We start from the raw sequence: 22,873 nt of genomic DNA, 5'->3' as shown, positions 1-22,873 counted from the left end.
ATACCACTACACACCTGTCAGATTGGCTAAGATGACAAGAAAACATAATGACAAATGTTGGAAAGGATGTGGGAAAACAGGCTACTGATACATTGTTGGTGGAACTGTGAACAGATCCAACCATCCTGGAGAACAATTTGAAACTATGCTCAAAAAGTTATCAAACTGTATGTATCCTTTGGTCCAGCAATGTTTTTACTGGGTTTATATCCCAAAGAGTTCTTAAAGAAGGGAAAGGAACCCATATGTGCAAAAATGTTTGTGGCAGCCCTTTTTGTAGTGGCTAGAAACTGGAAACTGAGTGGATGCCCATCAGTTGGAGGATGGAATAAATTATCATATATGAATGTTATGGAATATTATTTTTCTGTAAGAAACAACGAGCAGGATGATTTCAGAGATGCCTAGAGAGACTTACATGATTTGATGCTAAATGAAATAAGCAGAACCAGGAGATCATTTTACACAACAACAACAAGATTATACGATGATCAACTCTGATGAATATGGCTCTCTTCAATAATGAGATGAGTCACACTAGTTTCAATTGTTCAGTAAAGAAAAGAATCAGCTACACCCAGAGAGAGAACTATAGGAAATGAGTGTGGAGCACAACATAGTATTTCCATTCTTTCTGTTATTGTTTGCTCGCATTTTTGTTTTCCTTCTCTGGTTTTTTTCTTCCTTTCTAGATACGATTTACCTTATGCAGCAAGATAACTGTATAAATATGTATACATATATTGGACTTAACATATACTTTAACATATTTAACATGTATTGGACTACCTGCCATCTAGGGGAGGAGGCAGTGGGAAGGAGAGGAAAAGTTGGACAGAAGGTTTTGCAAGGGTCAATGTTGAAAAATTACTCATACATATATTTTGTATAAAAATCTATAATAAAAAAGCTAAAAATTGTTTAAAATTGTGTATTAATATTTTGAAAATAGCTTAAAAAAAGTTGTATTCATTAGAAAAAATCAATAGTTTTTTTCTCTATTTTTTGCTCCTCCTGCTTTAGGTATCAGCATCATATTTGTGTTAAAAGGAATATGATAGGATGCTTCCTTTGTCTATTTATCCAAATATTTTATAAAGATTTGGAATTAATTGTTTTTTCGGATTCTTAATAGAAATTACATCTGATTCTGGGAATTTTTTCTTAGGAACCATGTGTATGGATTACATATATATTCTATTCCTTTTCTGTTAATGTTGATAATTTATACTTTTATAAATAGTCACTCTTTTCATTTAGATTTGCCTTGTATAGTTCTCAAATAGCAATTATATAAGATAATATTACTACTGTATTTTTTTAAACATTATATTGGTTCATCAAAATACAGAATCTTGAGTGTCAAACAATCTCTGATCAACTAACTAATTTTGTAATCTTGAATGACTCACTTAATCTCTTTACAACTAACTCCCTCATCTATAAAACAGATTGAATTAGATAATCTCTCTTTGCCCTCTAAGTCTAAAAAACTTCTCCAGTCAACCAATTTATACTATTTAACTTCTGAACTGTTTCTATCTCTCTGCTGCCCTCCAGGGGCAGCATGTACACATCTGCCATTTAACTTAATTCTTTGAGCAATGGTCCAGGAGCAAAACTCCATTGTTTATGGCCTTAGATTGGAGAACCTCTTAAGTTTCCTTGACATTCTTTAAGATTCTTTAATTTAATAAACTAATACAACCAATATTTAAAGAAATATAGTAATAATGTTTGCCTTACAATTAATTATCTAGGAAGATTTCTATTTGAGTGCTATAGATGACAATGTTCATGAAGTTCTAATCATCATAGAAACAATAGACATTTCTTAATTGGTTGGAAATATATAGGTTTGTGCTATGTGCTGCCAAAGAATTCATCTGAAAAATTCTGAAAACTCATCTATGGGCTTTAGGATATATTACAAGAGAAAAACAGTTGAATGCTTATAAAGGGACTATGGGAGAAAATGCATGCCAAATAAATTCATATCCAACATATGTGTAGAAGAAACATAGGATAACAATTAAGGAAGTATAGTTATATGTTCCTAACATACTATAAGAAGAAAGGAAGGAAGGAAGGAAGGAAGGAGGGAAGGAAGGAAGGAAGGAAGGAAGGAAGGAAGGAAGGAAGGAAGGAAGGAAGGAAGGAAGGAAGGAAAGAAGGAAGGAAGGAAGGAAGGAAGGAAGGAAGGAAGGAAGGAAGAAAGGAAAGAAGGAAGGAAGGAAGGAAGAAAGGAAGGAAGGAAGGAAGGAAGAAAGGAAGGAAGAAAGGAAGGAAGGAAGGAAGGAAGGAAGGAAGGAAGGAAGAAAGAAAGGAAGGAAGGAAGGAAGGAAGGAAGGAAGAAAGGAAGGAAAGAAGGATGAAAGGAAATAGATGGAAGGAAGGAAGGGTGGAAAGAAGGAAGGGAAGGAAAGAAGGAAGGAAGAAAGGAAGCAAGGAAGAAAGGAAGGATGGAAGGAAGGAAGGAAAGGAAGGAAGGAAGGAAGGAAGGAAGGAAGGAAGGAAGGAAAGGAACATGGAGGGAGGAAGAGAGGGAGGGAGGGATAGAGGAAGGGAGAGGGAGGGAAGGAGGGAGAGTAGAGACAGAGATGGACACAGAGCTCTCTCTAAAATGTTTCTGTCTCAAGTTGCTTTACCCTTGTTTTTTGACCAGAAATAAAGGCCAATAAAAATAAACTCAGATATAACAAATAATTCTTTGTCATTTTGCTTTTTCTTTTTCAGAACAGATCCCATTATGGTTTTACTCATCTTGTTTGGTCTGATCATTATCATCTTCATTTGCCTACTTGTCAGCTACTTCCAGTATTTAAGGATTTTTCGAAAATTTATTTATGAACCAAGTGTAAAATCAAAAAATAAAAAGAAACAAAGACAGTAGGCAAGATGCCATACCATATAAATATTGTTTATACATATATTTTGTAATAAGGGAGGATAGAGACTATAAAAATCATTTTGTCCATAATAAATAAGTACATTTAGGGACCAAATTTAGCATGTGAAAGATGGTCTCTGAGTTACCTAAAGACTTAAAATTCTTCCTATTTTTGTGTGATGTGTTTCCTTAAATAGCATCTAATTTTTTAAAATTCTGAATATTCTCATGTTATATTTCAAATAGATCTGGGCTTGATTAGCCTGTTTACCTTAATGAAACAAATTGGTCAGATACACCAGTTTGAAGCTTGCTTAATAGCATGTATATTTAGGAAACCTGAAATCTGAACTAATGGAAATTGATGATCTGCTAGGATAACAAATTTATATTTTCTTTAGTAAAGTTTAAGATCTTGTTTGGTTTTTATTTGTTTTACATTGAAAGGAGCAGTATTTTGTTGATGGTTGAGTTTACAATTTTCAAGAAGAAGTTTGAGGAATAACTGATTATATTTATAAACTTATATATATATAATATATAAACTATATATTTTAAACTTGAAATAAAAAAATTGATTTGAACATAGAATGATAATTAAATCCATCTCAATTGCTCCAAACAATTAGTATTTTCTAGGAGTTTGTAGAAAACTAAAATATTGTATTTCTTCTTATTTCATGACTCTAAGAACTAATCTATGTTTACATTTGACAAGTGATATTTAGAAATCTGGAGAAATTTGTATGAAATAATTATCTTTTTAATCTTTTAATTTGTGGATGATTTTAATGAATTAATAAAATTTTGATTAATTTGGTTTATGATCTTCATGACTTCTACAAATAGAATGTGCCTGATCTTTTAATGGGAATATTTTCTATCCATGACCTTTGGATAACTTTTCCTGACCTCCTTATGAGTTCACTCTGTGCATCAGACTACTGAATAATTTTTCCAGTTGTCTGTCATTTCATTTCATCAATTTGGTCTTCTATCTAGTAACCATTAACCACATATTACTGTTTTTCCACTGCGATACAAGTGAAATATTCTGCTAACAAATATCACTTTGGATGTGCAGCACATGGAGTAGAATCTTTACTAACATAGCTTGCCCAATACTATTTTGTCTATCTTAATAAGAATGAAAGAAGCAAAAATTATACACACAAAGTCAAGGTATGAGGAGAAGAACAAAATGGCTAAAACCCAAGAGCTAAGATACAACTGACAAGACTGCAGGAACTTGGGTTTCTAACCATCTCTTATTTTTATTCTCCAGAGATTCATTACCTTATATATAGTCCTTCTCCCAACTCCTACTCTCACACATATAAGTTCAGGCCCTTAGATGGATTTACAAGTAAATTCTACCAAACATTTAAAGAATAACTATTTCAAATACTATATAAACTATTTGAAAAAATAGGGGAAGAAGGAATCCTACCAAATTCCTTTCATGACATAGATATGGTGCTGATAAAACAGGAAGAGCCAAAACAGAGAAAGAAAATTATAGATCAATTTCCCTAATGAATGCAAAAATCTTAAATAGAATATTAACAAAGAGATATCAAAGATTCAAAAAAACCATTTGACAAAATACAACACCCATTCTTGTTTAAAAAAAAAAAAACTAGACAGCATAAGAATAAATGGGAGTTTTCCTTAAAATGATAGACATTTCTAGTCATATGAAAAAAATGCTCTAAATCTATTGATTAGAGAAATACAAATTAAGACAGTTCTGAGATACCACCTTATACCTCTCAACTTGGCTAAGATGACAGGAAAAAATAACAATAAATTTTGGAGGAGATGTGAAGAAATTGGAACACTAATACATTGTTGGTACAGTTGTGAAATAATCCAAACATTCTGGAAAGCAATTTAGAACTATGCCCAAAGGGATTAAAAAAAAAAAAAACCTCTGTAGTCTCACTACTAGAGTTGCATCCCCAAAAAGTAATTTTTAAAAAGAGAAAAAGACCTATATATGCAAAAATGCTTGTAGGAACTCCTTTAGTAGTGGCAAGGAACTGGAAATTGAGTGGATGCCCATCAGTTGGAAAATGGCTAAATAAGTTATGGTGTATGAAAGAAATGAAATATTATTGTTCTAGAAGAAATGATTAGCAGGCTGGATTTCAGAAAAGCCTGAAAAGACCTACATGAATTGATACTGAGTGAAATAAACAGAACCAGGAGGACATTGTTCATAGTAACAACAATATTATGGGATGATCAGCTGTGGTATATTTGGCTCTTCTAAATGATGTGATGAGTCAAGGCAATTTTAATAGACTTGAGATGGAAAATGCAAAACACATCCAAAAAGAGCACTAGCAAGATTGAATGCAGATTGAAGCATGGTATTTTCACCTTTTTGTTTGTGTTATTCTTATGATTTTTTTCCCCTTTTGGTCTGATTTCTCTGGCACAACATGATAAATATGGAAATATCATTAAAAGGATTGTGCAAGAATATGGGATTCTGCTGAGCAGGAGTACCAAGGCCACCTTGACCCTTGATACACAATAAGTTTTCTGCCACATTGCAGAAATGCTTTTGTTGAGCAAGTAGCATTGATTTGTGATTGTGGGAACAAGTGAGTCAGAGGATCATAGCCAGTGGCTATATGAACAGGAATGCCTGAATACAGAGCCTCTCGTTTGTGAGGAAGCTGCTGAATTGCTAGATTGGCTCTTCTCCCATTGGTAGATACTATGTACATGCAATGCCCATGAGCTGCTTCTCTGAATGGTGATTGGGGATTACCTACAGTCCACACGCTGATCACGCTTGCAAAAATGTATATCAACAAGACTGTATGGCATAATAAACTGGAGCTCTTTTCACACCCTATGAGTCACCTGCCTCAGTCATCTTGCCTCTGAGATCAAAGGGCTCATATGCCATGAGCTCTTAAAAGCTGGCTATAAGAACTGGCTCCTGGGCAACAGGGACCAAAAAACCTTAAAGGGTGCCAGAGCAACCACTTCATGGTCAAGCACTGCTATGTGGTCAAGACAACCTCTATGAGGAGTCAGAGGGAGATTCCACCAAACTGCACTGTTTCTGGACCAGGCAGAGTGAGACGGATAACAGTTAAGTAACCTAATGGAGCAGAAACAAGGGTGCACAATTCAATTAGGAGACATTAGGAAATTCCTGAACATTGTTTACAAAGTTTCTCCATGTTTACCTGAGGTGGGCTATTATCATTGTGACAGATGGATTGTTTTTGGTGAACAGCTCCCTGCTTTTGATAAACAATGCCCAAGAAAAATACAAAATAATCTCATTAAACAAAGTCTAAAATCAGAACCAGAAAAGGAGGTCAGGAAATATACAATCAGAGCACATTCAGGTCCATCTCTTAGAAGTAGATATCCCTTCCTGAGCCTGAGGATGATAATGAATGGCCTCCCCATCCCCACCACCTTCAGCCCTGCCTTATTTTTGTGTCTATCCAGACCTATAGCCTTTCAAAAACTCTCCTAATGTAAAAAATGAAATAAGAACTGAGGAAAAGCAGGATCAGAAATATAAAACAAAGACCGCAGCGACACTTAGCAGACAAAAAGTAAAAGGTAATCAGTTATATTCTTAACCTTCACTTCAAAAAGTTTTGCAGCTGGCTAGAGATCAAGGAAAAAACACAGAGGGGTGGGATGACCCTGTTAACCCAAGGCAGAGAAGACGCAGACATGAACCACTTCCCTTTAAAGTTCTAACCCAGCTTAAGGACTCCGTTCATAAATATGGACCCATAGTACCTTTTGTTATGGTACAATGGAAACATTTTGTTATGGAAACAATGTCATGGAAAAATTTGTACTCCAATGATTGGAAAGCATTCTCACAAGCAGTTTTGACTCCAGGCCATGCAATGTTCTGGATGAAAGAATTTTTAGAACAAACTCAGTTGACACCCACTCAGGTTGCTCCAGGAACATATGTGAAGTTATATTTTGATCAACTTAGAGGCATTGGGACCCCGAAACCAACCTGGGGAATGACAGTTCAAGTAGGGACAGATATAAATCAAAAAATGGAGGAACAGGTGTGCAGCTTTAGATGTCAAGGGACAATCAGTTATAAAACTCAGAAGCAATGATTATTGCTGCCTACCCCCTCATGCTATTTGTGAAGTGCCCATTCAACAATATCAAAGAGGAAAACGACTAAAAATCCTTCTTATAAATCCTTCACCACCCCAGTATTCATTAGCTATCCCAGTCATACAAATAAATATATGAGAAAGTGCCTGTGTCTATAACTATGATTAACACGGACAATATTGAAACATATCTTAACAAGGGACAATGTATAGCTCAAGGAAGTTATTCCATCTGAACTTAGTTAAAACAGAAGATAATAATTGTGAATTAGCCCCACAGATGGATCCAAATTCAGAGGCCGTTGTACAGATATATTTTACAAAGACTCACACTCACTTGGCTGATACTGACCCTTACTTTGAATAACTAACAACAATATGAAGGATTAATAGACACTGGAACTGACAGGACTGTGGTGGCTGCTTCTCAATGGCCCCCTTTGCAGAGGTAGAAGGCAGTAAGGAGGTTTTGATGTCCACTGAACAAATTGGCAAAAAGATGGAAAGACAGGAACCATTTTTCCTTTAATAATATATGCTTTACATATAGGACTGCTTGCCATCTGGGGGAGGGGGTGGAGGGAGGGAGGGGAAAAATCGGAACAGAAGAGAGTGCAAGGGATAATGTTGTAAAAAATTATCCTGGCATGGGTTCTGTCAATAAAAAGTTATTTTAAATAATAATAATAATAATATATGGTTTACATATTAACTTATGGGGTAGAGATATATCACATTAATTTAGGGATGAATTATCACTACAGAATTTTAGGAGGGGTCATTGCTGTTAAGGCTTCCACTGCACCAGTATGGGTGGAGCAGTGGACCCTGTCCAAAGAGAAAACAGACTCTCTACATCAATTAGTACAAGAACAATTAGGACATATTGAGAAAACAAATACCTCATGGAACTTCCCTTTATTTGTTATAAAGAAAAAATCTAGTAAATGGAGAATGTTAACAGATTTGAGACAAGTAAACTCAGTCTTGAAAGACAGGGATTCTTTACATACAGGTTTGCCATCTCCAAACATCCCCAGGGAATGGCCTTTACGGATAATAGATATTAAAGATTGCTTTTACTCTATCTCCCTTCACCTTGAGCACAGGGATAAATTGATAAATTTGCTTTCTCAATACCAACATATAATTCTCAAAGACCTATAGGGCTGGGGTTTATTAGCCCCAGAGATGACAGGCCAAATGATATGTGACAAATGGATGTTACACATATGGGGAAAACATGCATTCATGCTACAGTTGACACTTTTTCAGGCTTTGTATCTGCATCCTCTCAAAAAGGGGAACCTGCTTCACATATAATAAATCACCTATTTCACTGTTTTGCCTCTATAGGTATCCCATACACCATTAAGACTGATAATGGACCCTCATATACTTCAAAAATATTAAAAGTTTTTACAGCCATTATCCGTCATATTTTTGGGATTCTTTACAACCCTACAGGACATTGTAGAAAGGATTAATCAGACCCTCAAAAGATTTATCAAAAAACAAAAACAGGGAGATGGAGGTAGGACTACTCAGAAAAATATAAAACAGTATACATAATATATTACTTGAAATTTTATGCAAATTATTTAAGTCCAGCTATGTAATATTCTGGTGAACATAGAGAATATCATTCAAAGATAACATCCCATCTTCATTAAGAAGGCCTCCTAAGAATGAGACCATGATAATGAAAAAGGGTCCTGAAGAATGGGAGGGATCCTATAGGGTTCTATGCTTGTATCTCCACAGGAGAAAACCTTCAGCAGTGGATCCACACCAGATATCTCAAAGAGGAAAAAGAAAGAAGAGGTGGTGACCCTCCAGTAGGAGGAGAAGACGTGCTCCCAAGACTACTAGATAGATGTTTTCTGTATATATGGGTTTGTTTTATACACAATCAAGGAGTGGCAACAGAGTCCAAAAGGTGGACTGTTCCCACCATGGTCTAGGATTGTCTCATGGTGGGTAGGGTATCATGTGACACATGATGGTCATTCAACAGATGCCCTGTCATAACGGCACCCTTGTCCATGTGGGAGGATTGCAGTGGTATATCTACTTAATGGATCATAAGTTTGGCCCCTTAGGAAGCACAAGCCTCCATAGGACACTTCTTGTCACTCAAGAATTAGGCTGGCAGTTTGGCACATGGAAAAACATCTTGGGTCCTGGTTCTTTTTTTTTTTTTTAATAACTTTTTATTGATAGAACCCATGCCAGGGTAATTTTTTACAGCGTTATCCCTTGCATTCACTTCTGTTCCGATTTTTCCCCTCCCTCCCTCTACCCCCTCCCTCAGATGGCAAGCAGTCCTTTACATGTTGAATAGGTTACAGTATATCCTAAATACAATATATGTGTGCAGAACTGAACAGTTTTCTTGTTGCACAGGGAGAATTGGATTCAGAAGGTAGAAATAACCCGGGAAGAAAAACAAAAATGCAAGCAGTTTCTATTCATTTCCCAGTGTTCTTTCTTTGGGTGTAGCTGCTTCTGTCCATCTTTGATCAATTGAAACTGAATTAGCTCTCTTTATTGAAGAGATCCATTTCCATCAGAATACATCCTCAAACAGTATCGTTGTTGAAGAAAATAATGCTCTCCTGGTTCTGCTCATTTCACTCAGCATCAGTTCATGTAAGTCTCACCAGTCCTCTCTGTATTCATCCCACTGGTCATTCCTTACAGAACAACAATAATATTCCATAATATTCATATACCATAATTTACTCAACCATTCTCCAATTGATGGGCATCCATTCATTTTCCAGCTTCTAGCCACTACAAACAGGGCTGCCACAAACATTTTGGCAAATACAGGTCCCTTTCCCTTCTTTAGTATCTCTTTGAGGTATAAGCCCAGTAGAAACACTGCTGGATCAAAGGGTATGCACAGTTTGATAATTTTTTGAGCATAGTTCCAAATTGCTCTCCAGAATGGCTGGATGTGTTCACAATTCCACCAACAATGTATCAGTGTTTGGGTCCTGGTTCTTAGACAAATGGCACAAGAACTGAATACCAATTTTATACTAAAGCCTATCTAGAGGGAAATAAATATGCATTTATATCAGGAGACTCTGTAACTATTACCAAAGAAACATTAGATTTTTACAATGTTACTTATTGGAATTGTATACTGAAATTGAAAATCAGACTGTATTTGTGATCAGTAGGAGCACAAGTTGAGTTATTGAAACGCCAGGCTCAATTACAATGTAAATCCAGACAAAACTGCTAAAAATGTCATACACTGGTTTGATAATACCTTTTCATGATGGTTAAAATTAGAATCATGGATTGCCCTGTGTATTACGTTGTTACTGCATTGTTTGTTGTTACCCTGTAATATTAGAATACTTTTATAGATCTTTCTCCACCATCCTTTCAGAGGTTGCAGCTCAAGAAAGGACTTTTTTATCTAAAAGAAAAAAAAAGGAGGAATTGCAAGAATATGGGATTCTGCTGAGAAGTACAGAGGCCATCTCAACCCCTGATGCACAATAAGTTTTCTGCTACATTGCAGAAATGCCCTTGTTGAGTAAAGATCATTGATTTGTGATCATGGGAACAACTAAGCCAGAGGGTCACAGCCAATGGCTACATGAACAGGAATGCCTGAATAAGGCTTCTCACCTGTGAGCAAGCTGCTGGATTGCTGGATTGGCTCTCCTCCCATTGGTCAATATCATGCATAGGCAATTCCCACGAGCTGCTTCTCTGAATGATAATTGGGGATCGCCTACTGTCACACACTGATCACACTTACAATATATATACATATATATATATATGTAATGACCGCGTATTTAAAATCAGCCAGAGTCAGGAATTCAGGTTAAGGGGAAAATCTTCAATATTTATTGAAGTGAAGAGGTGAATAAAGATTGCGATAGCAAATATGGGCAGTTGCGACAGGAAACCAGCTAACAGAGAGAGATGTGAGCTGAGCAAACCGTGGCAATGGCCATCCCAAAAGTCTCTCCTCCCCTTCCTTTTCCACTCCCCTGCCTCCACCCACCAAAATCGTCATTTCCTATACAACACATCAGGACTTGCACAAAGAGTAGGTAGGGGCCATTCTTTCTCCAAGCTTATATATTAATAGAGTGTGGCCCAATTACTATTTAGCCTCATGTGCTTGGGACCTCAGTGCATCAACTCAAGCCTCAGCCCATTACATCTCCCGCTTTCTTTTGTTTTAGAACACAGGTGATCATGCTATCCCTGACTCCTCAGGGAGGTCAGAGCCCCCAAGGGGAGGTGATCACACCCTCCCTGATTTCTCAGGAAAGGAGGTGAAAACACCGAAAAGGAGGTGATCACGACCCCCCTGACTTCTTAGGAAGGGAGGTGAAAGCACTAAAAAGGAGATAATCACGCCCTCCCTGACATCTCAGGAAGGGAGATGAAAAGCACCAAAGGGAAGTGGGGGTTGCTAGCAGGTTTCTGGGCTCAAGGGTCTTATTATGCACAAACCCATCAGCATGGGAACACATAGCACATAGCACATAGCAACAACGCAGAGACTATTAGTGATGACTCTCCTCACAGTCAGTGCAGGCTTGATGTGGTGTAACAAACACGAATTATACACTCAAGTAACGGTATAACAAACAATATAAATCAACATTATGATGTAAAAGATTGCCAGAAGTCCTAGAAGGAGAGTATGTAAACAGGAGTCACACATACACCTCTTCAGCAGCCAAGAGATAGTCCAAAACCAATCTATTGTCCATTGCTTCACATATCAGGGAATCCAATGATCCCCCCAAGTTTTTGAAGTCCAGCAAAAGTCTTTTTATGTCTTAGGGAATCCAATGATTCCAGCAGATTTTGAAGTTCTGTAAGAGTCTTATCATTTCTCAGAAAATCCAATGATTCCTGAGGACTTTCAAGTCTTATGTCTCAAAGAATCCAATGATTCCTGAGGGTTTTGAAGTCCAATGATTTTCTATGTCCATGAGTCAAACGCCATAACTGCCACACTCTTTCAATGGTGAGCACAATCAGCAACAGAACCACCCGATGTTTCTTGGGTCTTCTCCTTCGTTTCAAGGGTCTGCTCCATCTCTCTGCGATGGACAAGGCGAATATGACTCGTTGGCACCCATCTGATTCCTTCTCCACCTGTAGAGATACAAGCAAACCCTCTCCCCCAAGCAGTTAGCCTATCTGGTCCCTTCCATTCACCACTTTCTGGGTCTCTCCACATCACCTGGTGATTATCTAAAGATAGTGGAGCTGCTCGCACTGGACATTGCCCTTCCGGTGGGTTATAAAACCTGTCTGCCGGAGCCAGTGCATCTTTGTCAAAAATCAAGAAGTTAATAGTATAAAGTGCTAGATTTAGTAGTTCTCTAGGGTTACCTGTGGCTCCCCCTTTCTTTTGTTTTTGGAGGAGCGTCTTAATGTCTCTGTTTCTCCTCTCTACTATTGCCTGTCCTTGAGGATTAAAGGGTATGCCAGTGGTGTGTAAAATCTTATACTGTGCACAAAAGTGTGCAAAATGTTTGGAGGTGTATGCAGGACCATTGTCTGTTTTTATTGCTTGTGGCACACCCATAATGGCAAATGCTTGCGTGAGGAATTCAGTGACCACTCGGGGTGTCTCTTTTGCTGCTGGTATGGAAAAAGTGAATCCTGAAAAGGTGTCTACCACAACATGGATAAAAGACAGACGACCAAAAGATTTATAATGGGTCACATCCATTTGCCAGATTTCATTGGGTCTCAAACCATGAGGGTTCTTCCCTGGAGGCAGTGTAGGAGCATGGAAAGGAAGGCAAGCTGTACAGCTTTTTACTATGCTCCTAGCTTCCTGTTTTGTAATCCCAAATTGTAAACGCAAAGCTGGAGCAGCCTGATGGTATTTAGAATGGGATTTCTGGGCCTCCTGAAATAAAGGTGTACTGGCTAATATAGTTAAAAGCTATCTGCCTTTGAATTCCCATCAAAAATAGGGCCTGGGAGTCCACTATGTGAGTGGACATGCAAGATATAAATCTTACCTGGATGTTTTCTCACTTGCTCCTGAAGTTCCTTAAAGAGCTGATATATATTAGAAGCTGCAAATTTTATTTGGGCTGAGGCAATTCTTTGTACCATACCTACTGAATAGGCTGAATCAGATATTATATTTATGTCTCCTGGGTAATAAGTGAGAGCTAACATGATTGCATATAATTCGTTTTGCTGAGTGGACTGAAAAGGAGTTCTGACTACTCTCTTTATAGTTAAGTCATGAGAGTATACAGCACAAATATTGTGTTTGGATGCATCTGTAAAGATAGTTGGTCCTTTAAGAGGAACTGTAGAAACTTTTTCTTCAAGAATCCATCGCCAATTATGTAAAAGTCTGGTTATCTTTAATGGAGACCCATATGTAAAATTTGGAGCCATGGCTAATAAAATTTGCCACTCTGGGATGGTCTCACAACACACATTAATTTGTGTATTGGTGTAAAAGGTATATATCTTATCAGGTCTTGCCCCAGATAATTGTACTGCTCGCTTAATGACCTTTAACAAAATTCTAGCCACAAGCACTGGGTAAGGAGTAAGGCTTTGTTCTGGTTGTGCCGGGAGGTTCACCCACTCTATCACACTGTCTCCTTGATGAAGGACTGCTGTGGGTGCCTCTTGTGTGGCAAAAACTGATATTTCCAAGGGTTTTTGAGTGACTCTTTCAACCACATTGGATAAAGCCAGTTCAACTTCTCTCAAAGCCTCTTGAGCTTCTTTTGTAAGCTGGCGTGGTGAATTTAAAGCACTGTCTCCCCTTAAAATATCATATAATGGTTGTAACTGATAGGTAGTCAAGCCTAACACTGGTCGCATCCATTGAATATCTCCTATCAATTTCTGAAAATCATTTAAGGTGTTTAGCTTCTCTGTTCTTAAGGACAGTTTTTGTACTGTAAGCACCTTAGGGTATACTTCATATCCTAAATATTGAAAAGGAGCATGTCTTTGAATTTTCTCTTCAGCTATGTATAATTTGTAGTATCTTAGTGTTTCTATGGTCTTTTGTAGACATGCTTCTAGCATTTGTTCCTCAGGTGCACATCCCAATATATCATCCATATAATGTAATAGTATAACTTTTGGAAATGCTTTTCTTATTGGAGCAAGAGCAGCAGCAACATACATTTGACACATAGTGGGGCTGTTTTTCATTCCCTGTGGCAAAACTGTCCATTCATATCTTTTATAAGGCTCAGCTAAGTTAACACTGGGCACTGAAAAGGCAAATCTTTTCATATCCTCCTTATCCAGAGGGATAGAATAGAAACAATCCTTAATATTGATGACCCAAAGAGGCCACTCTCTAGGCAATTGAGTAGGAGATGGAAGTCCAGGCTGAAGAGTTCCCATAGTTTCCATCTGTTCATTTACTTTTCTTAAATCAGTGAGCATCCTCCATTTTCCTGATTTCTTTTTTACAACGAACACTGGGGAATTCCAAGGACTTAGAGAAGGTTGTAAATGTCCTTGTTCAAGCTGCTCCTGTACTATATCTAATAAGGCCTGAATTTTATCACTACCTAAGGGCCACTGTTCTATCCACACTGGTGTATCAGTTTTCCATTGGATAGGAACAGGTGAAAGTGTTGGCAGGCCTTCAACAGCAGCCCTGCTTAAAAAACCGAAGTACTCATTTTTAACCCTAATTGTTGTAAAACGTCTCTTCCCCACAGATTGATGGGGAATTTTTCAACTATAAAAGGAATAAAAACTCTTGTTTTGCCTTCAAAAGTCCATCTCATAGGGGCAGCACTAACTTTAGCTGCTATTGATCCTCCTATTCCAGACATATAGGTGTCTGCTTTAATCTTTGGCCAGTGACTGGGCCAATTGGCACCTCTAATGACTGTACGATCTGCACCTGTGTCTACCAATCCTTCCAATGGTAGGCCATTTATATAGATCGTGAGCATAGGTCGATCAGCCGTTACAGCTGCTGTCCAGTAATTCCTGGATTTTGTGGTCTGGAGTCAGAACCTGGGTGACTATCACCAGGTTGCTTATTAGGATTCTGTATGAGTAAACCTGATGCTACTACTTCTCCTGGATGATAAGTCACACATTGTCTACCTGTATTAGTGACTGGGATATTATCTACATATTCCCCAGTTTCCCACATCAGTGTGTGGATGGACACTGTTTTGTACGTACAAAAAGGAGGTGAAATGGTCAAGCCTACTGTGCCTGGAGGTAGGGGATCCATAGGCTGGAGAGGAACAGATTTCACCTGTCCAGGGGGTATCTCAGTTGTCCCAGCTGCATACAGCTCTATTCTCCCCAATTGTAATTCCCTTCTGCCATCAGGTTGCTTCCTGGCTGGTTGACTGTGTAATTCCCTTCTCCCATCATATGGCTTTCTGGCTGATTGGTCATGTCTGGGTACTGGACTTCTAGGCCCTCCCTGGGTGCACCATTGGCTGCCATCATGCCCCAAGTGTTTTTTGCCTTGGGCCCCTCATCCCGTTTCCCTGAATCTGTCTACATTCTGAGGCCCAATGGAAGCCTCTGTTGCATTTTGGACATGGGGTAGTGGGTCTTGTTCTCCCACCTTGTTTTCCCATTCTATCGCTATACCAACATTGAGCTTTCAGATGCCCTACTTTTCCACACTGAAAGCATTTACGAGTCTCTCTGGAAGTCCCTTGCCAAGAGGGACTCTGTCTTCCCATGTTTGGATTTTGGGAAGTCTGCACCATAGCCTGGGTATAAAAAGCATCTGTGCCCACTGTGGCACAGCATCTTATGAGCTCCTCTAAAGGAGCATCCTTGCGCAGTCCTAGTATAATTCTTCTGCAAACCTCATTAGCATTTTCCTTAGCAAGTTGCCTTATCAAAATGTCTGTTATTGGATTTTCTCCATTTGTTCTTGTGATAGCTGTCTGCAAACATCCACAAAGGGTTCATTTGGCCCTTGTGTTCATTTTTGTGAAGCCTCCCCCCCCCTTGTCGTCTTTATTGTGGAGAGAAGCCCACGCTTTGATAGCATTAGCAGCAATTTGCTCATATGCTGCTATAGAATAATTAATTTGTGCTGCGACATCTGCATAAGGACTGACACCTGTAAGTAGGTCATAGATGATTGCAGCATGAACTCCACTTTGACTATTTTGTTGGGCTTGTATCCTATAGAGCTCACTATATTCAGAAAGCCACAAGTAGTTTTGTCCAGGTTCTAGGCATATCTTTGCTATAGATTTCCAGTCATCAGGGGTCAAGACTTCAAAAGCCAAATTTTGTAATAGCATCTTAACATAAGCTGATGTAGCCCCATAAAGAGTGCAAGCTTTTTTCAGGTCTTTGAGGATATCTATATCAAAAGGAGAGTATCTTCTACTTTCTTGACCTGAAGAATTAAACTGTTGAATAACTGGAAAAATGTGGTGTTGGAATTCCAATACATTTCTCCCTTCTTCTTTGGCCTTAATTAGTCCCTATTGCAATCTACTCAAAGGAGCAGCTGGATGCTGTGGGGGAGGTGCTGGATGCTGGGGGGGAGGTGCTGGTGCTGTCACTGCCCCCCCCCCACTACCCCTCCTCCTTCCATCCCGGAGGGTGGAGTTGATGGAGGAGAGTCAATTACCTGCTCCTCAGGTGGGGCTGAAGCTGCCTCAGATTCACCCCGCCCTTGAGCCTCACTTAAGTCTTCATGCCCTGTGGGGATATGGCCATTAATCTGTTCTTTGTCTTCCTCCTTTATCTCAGGCTTCCACATTTGGCTATTCTTAGAGTTTTTTCCTTTTCTCCTAGAACTTATACGGTATTTTAAGGCCAACAGTATCGTATTGTATAAATAGAATGCCTCGAAGGGAACTGACTGAGGACCGTTTTCAATGTTATAATCGGAGAGCTGTTGACCAACCAATGCCCAGTTACCTAGAGAGATTTGCTCTTCCTCTAAGAACTCAGGAGAGGTGCGTTTTAATATACCCAGAAGTTTAGCTGCATGTTCCCAAGTTACAAGTAGTCCTTCATCTTCTATCAGGTCACGCAGGCTTTCTATAGCACCACTCCTGGGTGGGGCGGGGGTTGGGGGGTTTGGGGTGGGGGATGGAGAATCTTTACCTAGGATCTGTCCCATTTCAGCCAAAAAGTTACTGCTTTAGTCTTTAAGAAAATAAGTTCCCTGTTTGTCTTATACTCACCTAAGTTCCTGGTCACTGGAGACTTCTTCAGTGAAAGTAGGGTCCTTGGTTCCCACGCTTGGGCGCCAAATGTAATGACCGCGTATTTAAAATCAGCCGGAGTCAGGAATTCAGGTTAAGGGGAAAATCTTCAATATTTATTGAAGTGAAGAGGTGAATAAAGATTGCGATAGCAAATATGGGCAGTTGCGACAGGAAGCCAGCTAACAGAGAGAGATGTGAGCTGAGCAAACCGTGGCCATCCCAAAAGTCTCTCCTCCCCTTCCTTTTCCACTCCCCTGCCTCCACCCACCAAAACCGTCATTTCCTATACAACACATCAGGACTTGCACAAAGAGTGGGTGGGGGCCATTCTTTCTCCAAGCTTATATATTAATAGAGTATGGTCCAATTACTATTTAGCCTCATGTGCTTGGGACCTCAGTGCATCAACTCAAGCCTCAGCCCATTACATATATATATATATAGTAACAGCCTTGTTATAAGGCTATACAGCATAATTAAACTGGAGCTCTTTCCCACCCTATGAGTCTCCCACCCCATTCATCTCGCCTCTGAGATCAAAGGGCTCATATGCCATGAACTCTGAAAAGGCAGCCACAACAGGATTGCACATGTTTAATCTATATCAGATTGTCTGTTGTCTTGAGGAGGAAGGTGGGATTTAGAATACAAAGTTACACAAAAATGAATGTTAAAAAGTATCTTTACCTGTATTTGGAAAAATAAAATACTATTGAAAAAGGGGAAAAAGTTCCAACTCTGAACAAGGCTATTTTTTCTCTTCAAGGTTTGAGAATTACTCTTGAGTGGTCAGGATATCCCTTCTCTAATGATATTAGCTTACAAACTACTTTACATAGTATGTTTTCCCCAATATCCATCACCATCAATTAGTGTCCTAGTTCCATTTAACCAGCTAACAACAATTAGCTTTAATAGATATTTATTGTGATATTATAGCAATGATAAAAATTACAAGGCATTACCCCCAGGACCTAAAAACACACTCTCCCTTATGCCACTTTAATCTATAGGAAAAGGGGGTTCATATTTAACCCAGCTGCTACAATACATTTGGCACACTAAGTTCACATCAGAATTCAGTATAGCTAATGGAAAAAGTCATTCCCTTGCTTAAATCCCAGGCTTCCCAGCCTTCTGTCACTAGGTACTTCAACCTTTTAAAGTTCTTTAGTTCATAGAAATCTCTAATACTCCTTCACATAAAAGCAGGAAGGAACAGAACAAAAGCCCATATTATTTATAGACTACACATCAGCCCAAATAGGAAACACCTAAGTTCTCTCAGCATAACTTTTCACTTGAACAGAACCAGAACAAATATCGCATCCAGTTTGGATTCTTGACTACAAGTCTGCAGTAATTGGTTACTCCCTTTTTTTTTTATTTATTTATTTATTTATTTATTTATTTATTTAATTTTATTTATTTATTTTTTGCTGAGGCAATTGGGGTCAAGTGACTTGTCAGGGTCACACAGCTTGGAAGTGTTAAGTGTCTAAGACCAGATTTGAACTCAGGTCCTCCTAAATTCAGGGCTGGTTCTCTATACACTGCACCACCTAGCTGCCCCTAGCAGTAATTGTTAAAAAATAATTTTAAATTAAAAAAAAAATAAAACCTTTTTTCACATGATAAGTAGTTAAGAAACAGAACTACTACAAATGTTCTGATATGGGGAACTAGGTCCTTCCATTATGTCATGTTAGGGGTAATACTTTGTAACATGTTATGATATATTTTTCTAATAAATATCCATTTCTCAAAGCTAATTAGCAATTGGTTAAACACTAATCACTGGTGATAGAAAATGGAGAAAACAAATTATTGTCGTCACAATGGAAATAAAGGTAATTGAGGCAGCAAAGATGCAAGGATGACCAATTTATTAACTAGGCTTTCAGTACCCAGTAAATGGAGATCAATGACTTCTCAATAGTCAAAGACCCCCAGTGAGGGAAGGCAGGGTCTTTTATGGTAGTTCTGAGATGACAGAGCAAAATCTCCAGCAACATAAGTATGTCTTCTCCTCTGATGTTACTTTGACTTCATTTGCTTGACCTCTTCTTCTGAAAACCTCTAAATCACAAATAAAATGTGGGATTCAGGTAAGAAGACAAAGGTAAGAGAATCCCAATTGGTAGATATTTCAATGAGGAAATAGGAGCTATGACATCCTTGAGAGAAGAGATCAGTTCTCAGGTCATGAAAGTGATCTGCAGGCAATGAGATTGGATTGGTTTGTAGGTAAAATGAGGAGCAACAACAATTTAGATTGATAAGGATAACCTTTAGCCAAGTTCTTCCAGAATATGGGTGGTAGATAAAGTTATATTGGTGGAGGTATGTCACAAGAATTGACCTGAGGTTACCTGAGTATATTTCTAAAGAATTTAGACTCAACACAGGAAGGAAAATATTAAATCTGTGCTGGCTTAATTAAGTCTTTTTTTTTTTCTGAGGCATTTGAGGTTAAGTGATTTGCCTAGGGTTATACAACTAGAAAGTGTTAAGTCCCTGAGACCAGATTTGATCCTCCAGACGTCAGAGCTAGTGCTCTATCCACTGCACCATCTAGCTGCTCTAGCTTAAGTCTTATCAAATTAATTAAAGATCAATTTTAAATTTCATAATTTACTTCCTTTGATTTTTGTTATTGTGCAAGATTTGAGGCATGTGGTTCTTCTTCATTTCTTAGCCCCCCTTCACTTGAGCACAAGCCTGTACCCTTAGAATATCCTCTGTTTTCTGATCCTCCTCCCTCACCTCTGCCTTCATGGGTGGGAGAAGGAGGAGTGGTAGGGGCTGTGACACCATCCATGCCGCCAGTGCAGAAGTTTTGCCTTCCTATGTGCTAAGGCAAGGCAAAAGAGAAGAGACATTTTACTGCAGTTAGGATTACAATTGATTGCTTTGGATTTTTAGGCAGGGCTGCTGTAGAAGGCCTGCCAACCCTTACACCTATCTTCATCAAATGGAAAATTGATGCAATAGTGTGGGTGGAACAGTGGCCCTTAAACAGTGAAAAAATTCAGGCCCTATTAGATATAGTACAGGAGAAACTAGATCAAGGTCACTTGCAACCTTTTCTAAGTCCTTGGAAATCTCCTGTATTTCCTGTAAAAAAAGAAATCTGGAAAATTGAAGATGTTGACTGATTTGAGAAAAGTAAATGAACAGATGGAAACTATGGGAACTCTTCAACCTGGACTTCCATCTCCTCCTCAGTTGCCTAGAGAATGACCTCTATGGGTTATAGACAGTAAGGATTGTTTCTACTCTATACCTTTGGATAAGGAGGATATGAATAGATTTGCCTTTTCAGTGCCCAGCATTAATTTAGCTGAGCTTTATAAAAGATTTGAATGGCCAGTGTTGCCTCAAGGAATTAAAAATAGCCCTACCATGTATCAAACATATGTGGCTGCTGCTCTTATTCCAGTAAGAAAAGCATTTCCAAAAGTTATGTTATTATATTACATAGATGATATCTTGGGGTATGCACTGAAGAGCAAATGTTAGAAGCATGCCTACAAAAGACCATAGAAACTCTTAAGAAACTACCAATTGTATATAGCCCCCCCAAAAATTCAAAGGCATGATCCTTTTCAATATTTAGGATATGAAGTATATCCCAAGGTACTTATGATACAAAAACTTTAAGAACAGAGAATTTGGACACCTTAAATGACTTTCAGAAATTGATAGGAGATATCCAATGGATGTATCCAGTGTTAAGCTTAAATACTTATCAATTACAACCATTGTATGACATTTTAAAGGGAGACACTGCTTTAAATTCACCGTGCCAGCTTATAAAAGAAGCCTAAGAGGCTCTGAGAAAGGTTGAAGTGGTTTTATCCAATGTGGTTGAAAGAGTCACTCAAAAACCCCTTGGAAATATCAGTTTTTGCTACAAAAGAGGCATCTATAACCGTCCTTCATTAAAGAGATGGTGTCATTATCTGAAGGCAAATTCTTCTTGTTGATTGACAAAGCTCCTGCAAGATATATAGGTATAAATAATATCTATATATCTACATATCTTGCTATATTACCCAGAAAATTTCAGTCAGCTTTAGTATGAGCAATTCCACCTTGTAAATCTCAGGTGGAATAGAATAAGCACCAGGAATTTTGCCACTCAAAAAAACTAAAGGCATTCAAAAGCTTTTCTTCAGTTGTAACTTTAACTAGGGAGGCAAAAACTTCAATCTGGGGTAAATAGTCAGTGGCTTCAGCAGTGATTGATGACAGTCTGCTGAGGACACTATGGAAATCTCCCTGGGGATCAAACATGTCTTTATCACTAATCAACATGACTACATTAGCACTGAATAGTTGAGCTGGACCATAGGTCTTTGATCCATAAATAGTCTTCAGGGTATGATAAAAGCACTTTGTATTGTTACTTTCCATCTCCTTACTGAGCCAAGAATCCTGCATTTTTATATGCTTTCCTTATACTTTATATCTTTGATGGAACTAAATGTTGCCTTCTTAGAGATGGATAAACTATCCTGCTGGTATTTCTTATGGAGATCTGGTTTTTCACTTAGCAGCTTCTGAATTTCCTCATCATTTTTATCAACTTCATTTTGATGTTTTCAACTTTCTTCTGAATTACCCCCTTAATTTTTATCAACTTAAAATTGATGTTTGCAAGTGTTCTGACCCAGATGAGTAAATTCAGTGACAAGTTTCCAAAAACTGCCCATTCCTTTTCTTCTCTATTGTTACAAGTTATGTGGGTAATGGTTTTTTTCTCAATGTCAGAATGAACTATTCCTTCTTAGCGAAGCACTTTTTGATAGTAAGTCTTCTGATAGTTGTCTTATCTTTGGACTGCCATTTTTATTGAATGTGAATATTTAGCCCAGAGAGGATTTATCTATGATTGGTCCATCACTCTGCATCATGCATCACTGCATCCTTCTCACATCCTGTCCATTCCTTCTCCTTACAATCGCATTATCTTTTGAATGCCAATGTTTGGTACAAGAGTGCATCCGGGAAGTTTTGTTGTGTTTTGGTAAATGAAAGACAGTGTTGGTGATAAGAATTCTGGTCATGGGATACACAAGTCTTCAGTATTGAGTGACATTTGCTGCTGGTGTTTTGAATTCCATTCCCCCCCCCAAGGACTCTCCAACATGTTTGGTAGTCTAAGGCTACTCTAGCATGAAAGTCACCCAGAACTACAAGCTTGCTCTCATTTGGAACATTGATGATGAGGTTCTCCAGGTCTTCATAACATTTTTCTTTGACCTTATCAGGATTTGTCGTGGTGGGAGCATAGATACTGATGATGATGGCATGGCATTTTCCTGCAAGTGGCACTTGCATTGTCATGAGTCTTATCCATACAGTGAATACTCAGTAGTAAGCTCCAAACCTCAAGAAAAATGCTGACTACAAGAAGTCTCTGATTTTGTCCTGACTGTTAACTCTGGAGGCAAATGAAGTCTTTGAAACTAAAGTGTATTGTTATGAAGTTGGCTCAAAGATGTAACTTCAGAATTTGAGAATTTTATAACAGTAATCAGTAGGGCTGATAAGATCTTATGACCTTACCTAAGTAGAATGTCCCAAGGAACTTTTACAGAAAGGCCTTTGCTATCCATTTTTAAAATAAAATATATCCA

The 22,873-nt window shown here is 38.3% G+C and overlaps 1 protein-coding gene across 1 annotated transcript in view; it reads left to right on the top strand.

Moving 5' to 3' along the window:
• Positions 1 to 3,334, top strand: part of CATSPERE (catsper channel auxiliary subunit epsilon) — a 202,841-nt gene extending 199,507 nt beyond the window's left edge. Inside the window, 1 exon segment of the mRNA XM_051996564.1 lies at positions 2,737 to 3,334. Within this exon segment, the coding sequence (XP_051852524.1) occupies positions 2,737 to 2,893 (157 nt within the window). The 3' untranslated portion in view covers positions 2,894 to 3,334.
• Positions 3,335 to 22,873: the final 19,539 nt, after the last annotated feature.

The sequence above is a fragment of the Antechinus flavipes genome, chromosome 4 (assembly GCF_016432865.1).
Source record: "Antechinus flavipes isolate AdamAnt ecotype Samford, QLD, Australia chromosome 4, AdamAnt_v2, whole genome shotgun sequence".
In the NCBI taxonomy this organism is placed as follows: domain Eukaryota; kingdom Metazoa; phylum Chordata; class Mammalia; order Dasyuromorphia; family Dasyuridae; genus Antechinus; species Antechinus flavipes.
Note: the sequence above shows the minus strand (reverse complement) of the source record. Positions and strands in the feature narration are given on the sequence as shown.